The 6,666-nt window shown below is 42.8% G+C and overlaps 1 protein-coding gene across 1 annotated transcript; it reads left to right on the top strand.

Annotated features, from left to right (window-relative positions):
* On the top strand, positions 1 to 5,205 carry LOC149268908 (uncharacterized). Its single transcript, XM_089469775.1, has 2 exons — positions 1 to 1,047; positions 4,590 to 5,205. The coding sequence occupies exons 1-2, from the start codon at positions 112 to 114 to the stop codon at positions 4,632 to 4,634; spliced, it is 981 nt and encodes a 326-aa protein (XP_089325901.1). The 5' UTR covers positions 1 to 111; the 3' UTR covers positions 4,635 to 5,205.
* Positions 5,206 to 6,666: the final 1,461 nt, after the last annotated feature.

Below are 6,666 nucleotides of genomic sequence, written 5' to 3'. Positions count from 1 at the left end.
ACATTATATGTGCATAAGTGGAACTCTTAGCTTGTACATTAGCGTTACAATTGCAAGTGCTTTTGCAAAAGTGAACATAATTGACTACATTTGCGACTAAAATTTAAAAAAATGAATAATTTAGAATCGAGTGCTGATCAAGTGCCTGCATCTCAGGTCACTTATCTAAAGCGTAAAACGAAAGCGCTGTTCGATAGACTCGAAAGTCTATATGCCGAATCAGACGCGGACAAATTAAGCCATATGGATTCGTGTGATTTACGTGTACTTTTGGACTCGATCACCAAATTAGAGTCAAATTTCGATGCGGTTCACACGAACTTAGAAGAATCAGATTTTGAGTCCATATCCAGTGATTTACCTGCGAAATTTGAATCAATTCTACTGAAGTTTAAGGCCCTGCTTCAACGTGAACTGGGAAGTCGGCCAAATCAACAGTTTTCTTCGACACTTAATACAAGCTTTACAAATGCTCATCCAGTGCTCATTATGTCAAATCGGTCGCGTTTGCCGCAGTTGGAATTGCCAAAATTTAGTGGAATCTATACTGAGTGGGAAAATGCTGACTCTGATCTCAGCCCTATTGAGAAGCTCCAACATCTTCGGTCCTGCTTAAGTGGTGCTGCGCTGCATACCATCGGCTCATTGGAAATAAATAGGGCTAACTATAGCGTCGCTCTGGATATTCTTCAGCGTCGATTTGATAATAAACGTTTTATTTTACAGGCACACATCAGAGCGATATTTGGGCTTGAGAAGGCAGATTCATCTGTGGGCAGACTGAGGCAGTTGGCGGATAAGGTTACATCTCACATTCGTGCTATGGATTCTCTTGCATCGAGGGAAGAAGTCGCTGATTGTATCATCGTGCAAACAGTGTTGCAGAAATTGGACAAATGCACTCAGGCCAAATGGGAGGAACGATCATCAGCAAATGAGTTACCGTCGTGGGCCAAGTTGTCAACGTTCTTGCAAGAGCGGTGTCGAATGCTTGAAAATGTGGATCAAGTTTTGCAGGATGGTCAGGTTGGCAAGTCAGGGAAGATCGTGAGTACACATTTAAGAAAATCATTTCTTGCTTCCAAAACTCCCAGTCGTTGTGTCTTTTGCGAAGACACGAGCCACATGATATTTCAATGTAAGCGTTTTGAGCAATTGCCACCCATTGCACGACATAAAGAGGCCAAGAGACTCGCTCTGTGCCTAAATTGCCTAAGAAAGGGGCATCAGCTGAAAGATTGGAAATCTAGTACCTGCCGCGCTTGTCAATCGAAGCACCATACCTTCTTGCATTACAATTAATCTTCAGTAGATACATCCAACACTGTCCAACAAACAAATGCAATACATTCCTCTGCTATGGTTGCAATGTCACCTTCTTTGCCTCAAGCTCATCTGTCGCCTCATTCGTCTGATGTTGTGCTTCTAGCCACTGCTATAATCCTTGTTAAGAATCGAGCTGGAACATTCGTTCCGTGTCGTGTACTCCTAGATTCAGGATCTCAACTTCACTTTGTTACCACGCAATTCGCTAATCAGCTTCAGCTCCGAAAAAGAAAGTCGCTTACTGCAGTTTCTGGCATTGGAGATGCTAGCTTCTCAACTGAAGGATACTCAGTCGATCTCGTTCTGAAATCGCGGATTTAAGATTACTCAACTACCATCAGCGCAATCATCGCCAAGACGATTACTGATAATCAGCCTGGAATTTCAATGTCTACTAATAGTTGGAACATACCCTCTAATATAAAGTTAGCTGATCCCTCATTTTATAAGTCACAGCGGATTGATCTTCTCATCGGAGCTGGTCTTTTCTTTGAGCTGTTGTGTATTGGGCAAATTATGTTGGCACCTGGGTTGCCAGTTTTGCAGAAAACTCAACTCGGCTGGATCATATCAGGTGGCGGGCAATCGGCCCCCAAACTCTCATCGTTCATCGTAACTCAAAGAGCTTCCGATGATACCAATCTCAGCACTCGGCTTGATGATTTGGTTCGTCAATTTTGGGAAGTGGAGCACGTTTTCGAGCCTATCGCCAAGGTAACAACAGAGGAGCTCCACTGTCAGCAGCATTTCATCGCAACTCATCGTCGATTGTCTTCAGGGGAATACTTAGTCTGCTTGCCAAAAAAGCAAGGCTTCGAATCTCTGGGTGACTCTTATGTGCAGGCCAAGCGTCGGCTCTTAAATTTGGAGCGTAAGTTTGCTCGAAATCATGCTATGAAGGAAAAATACTCTGCATTTATGAAATATATTTATGAATATATTGATCTCGGCCATATGTCACCGGTGCCCAGCGCAGAGATTTCTAAATGCAAATACTTCTTGCCTCATCATTGTGTATACAAAGAAGAAAGTTCGACAACAAAGCTGAGAGTGGTATTCGACGGTTCGGCTGTTACCACATCTGGGCTTTCATTAAATGATATTCTTATGTCAGGACCGACCATACAAGCTACATTGTTTCACACACTCGTTCGTTTTCGCACATTTTCCATTGCACTTACAGGTGATATTAGTAAAATGTATAAGTGTGTGAAGGTTTCAGAGCCTGCTGCAATGCTTCAATGCATCTTATGGCGAAACTCATCAGACGACGACATTCTAGTCTTCAAATTGAATACCGTCACTTATGGGACCAAGCCCGCTTCTTTTTTGGCTATTCGTGCAATGCACCAATTAGCAATGGATGAGTCGTCATCATACCCCATAGGAGCTAAAACTGTTTTGCGAGATTTCTATGTTGACGATCTGATCTGAGGATAGTGTTGGAAAACACACAAAACGTTCAGTTCTGTCAACCATTGCGCGATGCTACGATCCGTTAGGTTTGATCGGACCAACATTAACTAGGGCAAAAATCATCTTGCAACGCATGTGGAGAGACAAGCTACAATGGGATGAAAGTCTACCACAATCATTGGAAACGATTTGGAGCGAATTTTGTAAGGACTTTCATCAAGTGAGCAATGCAACATTTCCTCGTTATGTACTCCAACTTAAAGCAAGAGTTGAATTACATGCCTTCTGCGATGCTAGCCTTCAGGCCTATGGCTCTTGTGTTTATGTTCGGTCATCGAAGAATAATGCTGTCAAAGTGCATCTACTCTGTTCCAAGGCTAGAGTCGCCCCACTAAAGACCCTCACTGTGCCTAAGCTTGAGTTATGCGCTGCATTTCTGCTTGCGAACTTGATAAGCGAGATAGAGAAACTGAACTTGTTCGAATGTGAGATGCATTGCTGGTCAGATTCAGCGGTGGTCTTGTCTTGGCTAAAGGAAGAGCCATCCAAATTCAATGTTTTTGTTGCTAACAAGGCTTGTGCCATACAGCAGCTCACAATCGGCATGGAGTGGCATTACGTGCCAACTGAGATGAATCCTGCAAATATGTTATCTAAAGGAGCAGCACCGTTAGAGCTCTTGCACTCGAAATTATGGATGCATGGACCTTCTTTTTTGCAAGAGGAAAAATGTTATTGGCCTAGGCACTGCTTGCCTGAAGCATGCTTGCCTGAAATGCGTCAAAGAGTCTTGCTGTCGGCAGAGCATGTGGACATCTCTTTGTCATTCAAGTACATAAATTCATTCGGAATAATGAAGCGAATGTTTGGTTATGTTCATAAATTCATCCGGAAAATAAAATCACCTGAGTTATCATCGGATGATCTGCGTCAAGGATCGTTCCTATTATGTCTTGCTATGTCTTGCTCAAAGAGCTCAGTTGCAACCGGAATACTCTGCCCTACAGAATGGAAGGAATATACACTCGTCAAGCGCCATTCTTTCGCTATTTCCGTTTATGGATGATTTTGGTCTACTAAGAGTTGGTGGTCGTTTGGGGCATTCTACTCTCGGCTTCGATGCGCGTCACCCAATTATTTTACCCAAAAACCATCCCTTAACCTTCGCTATAATATCCCATTTTCATCAAATGCATCACCACGCCGGACCGCAGGCTTTGCTTGCAGCTATTCGATTGCAGTTTTGGCCCATAGGCGGCATGAAAACTGTTGCCCTCGCCTAGTTGAGCATATAATGGCAGACTTGCCTAAGAAGCGTGCACAGTGCTCACCGGCATTCACAATCACTGGAGTTGACTATTGTGGACCTTTTTATTACAAGCCCGATGGACGAAATAGAGCATCAGTAAAATGCTACATCTGCGTGTTCGTTTGTTTCACAACTAAGGCTGTATGGCTGGAGCTTGCAAAGGATCTGTCGACAGCTGCCTTTTTGGGCGCCCTCAAGCGTTTCGTTAGTACGCGCGGCATTCCAATATGCATCTGGTCAGACAACGCAACCAACTTTGTGGGTGCACGGAACGAGTTGGCGGATCTGAGACGTTTATTTTTGAGCCAGGAACATCGTACTGAAGTTCACAACTACTGCATCAACAACAGCTTCGATTGGAAATTCATACCTCCTCGTTCGCCACATTTTGGCGGTCTTTGGGAGGCAGCAGTGAAGACAGCTAAAAGGCACCTATATCGGTCTATGGGATCGGCACTTCTTGGTTTCGATGAACTGCGCACATTGGTGTTCCAAATTTAGGCTATAATCAATTCTCGTCCTCTTGTTCCAATTTCAGAAAACCCTGATGATCTTGGAGTTCTCACTCCAGGGCATTTCCTGATTGGTCGACCACTTATCGACTTCCCCGAACCAGATCTATCTCGGATTAACTGCACTCGCCTCGATCGCTGGCAGCGTATGACATACATACAGCAGTTGTTTTGGAAGCGCTGGAGTGAGGAATACCTCACAATTCTGCAACAGCGTGGAAAATGGCGGACCCCACGGCCTTCTATCAAGGTCAACGATGTCGTCTGTGTAAAAGACGAAAACCTGCCACCTTTGAAGTGGCCATTAGCCCGGGTCGTTGAGATCATTGCTGGAGCCGATGGAGACGTGAAAGTCGCTGTTCTGCGTACACCCACTGGAACTACACGTCGAGCTGTCAATAAGCTGTGCGTCCTTCCGGTTGATGATCCTGTTAAAAGTCATGGTATTTTAACGGTGGGGAGGATGTTCGGCGCAGCAGCTAATATTTGCTGTTAACAGTTAAATAAGCTTCTCTTAAGTTAATCTCTTGCCTTTGTCATTCTCATTCGCTGTTAGCGCACTCTTGCACATAACAAAGCATAACACACATACATATGTAAATCTCATCCGCTCTGTTAATTGCATATTCCTCTTTATTTATATTCTTTTAAACTCTGTACAAAATAGTCTTCATTCGCGCAACACCTACAAATTTGTCACCCTCGCATCGAAATAACTTTGCCTAAACAGTGTCCACAGACTCGGCATTAAATTAATAAATAATAAGCTAAATTATATCGTTTTGGTATTTATTTTTTTGATTGGAAATGATTGGAGCCAGAGTTGTCGAAAAAGCTCGGCAGCTTCAAACACACATACACAATCGTTAGTGATAATGGCACTGAATTCAAGTCGAAAGAATTGAACGCCTTTTTGACGGAATTAGGCATCAAACATGTATACACCGCTCTTTACTCACCACAGAGTAATGCGGCCGAACGTGTAAACCGATCTTTGTTAGCAGCGATTCGTTCATACTTGCAGAACGATCAAACTGAATGGGATGTTCATCTCACGAGCATTTCATGTGCGTTACGCTCAGGACTGCATCAATCGCTAAACTGTTCGCCATACCGAGCACTTTTCGGAGTCGATATGATAACACACGGAGCGGACTATAAATTGTTGAAAGATTTGCATTTGCTCCAAGAGCCAATAATCCCGATCTCTAGATCCGACAATCTGGCTCTATTGAGACACGATATCCAGATCAATATTCGTCGAGCCTACGAACGAAACGCAGGCCAATACAATCTCAGAGCTAAATCGGTTACTTTCAAAGAAGGACAAGAAGTATTTAGAAGAAATTTTGCTTTGAGTAAATTCTCGCAAAATATTAATGCCAAACTAGGACCACAATTTCTAAAATGCCGAGTTAAGAAAAAGTTAGGAAATTGTTACTATCTGCTTGAGAACCTGCAAGGCCAAGAAGTAGGTACTTACCATGCCAAAGATATTAGAAGCTGATTCCCGCTAATATACTGTCTAACGTGGTATATTATCGGGTGGTGTAATGGTTGCGAATCTCTAAGATTGCAAATTGCAGCGCATATCGTTTGCGACAACATTGTCGCCTGCGCTGCAATGCAAGAGAGAGAGAGAGACAGAGAGCGGAGCTTTAGCGATCGAGCTTTCGCTAAGCTTACGCTGTGCTCGCTCGTCGGAGACAGTGGGAGAAATACGCTCACTAGCATTCCGCTGTCCGAACATTGAAACCAAGAACACTGGAATGTGGGCGTATAAAAAGCGGCCACATTGCCAGCTCCATCTTTTTCCGGCCCACATTTTCAATAAGATACCCTCAACGTGGAGTTCTATCCAGCTAAAATTTTTGTTAATAATTATAAATATATACACTCATGGTCAAATTAATAGGTGTGAAATTTTTTTTTTTTAAATGGGAATAACGTCTTTATTTTTTCATGTAACTAAAAAATTCAACTTATATTTAAAAATAGACACATCATAGAATAACAACAACAAAAAACAAGTTTAAAAAATAATAATTTTTAGCATAATTTTGGCATACTTCACAAAAATTCCAAATTTTGCTGGCCAGATTA

The sequence above is a fragment of the Drosophila arizonae genome, chromosome 5 (genome assembly GCF_054131065.1).
Source record: "Drosophila arizonae isolate 15081-1271.41 chromosome 5, UAZ_ARI_1.0, whole genome shotgun sequence".
Lineage (NCBI taxonomy): Eukaryota > Metazoa > Arthropoda > Insecta > Diptera > Drosophilidae > Drosophila > Drosophila arizonae.
This window is presented reverse-complemented; position numbering and strand designations above follow the sequence as displayed.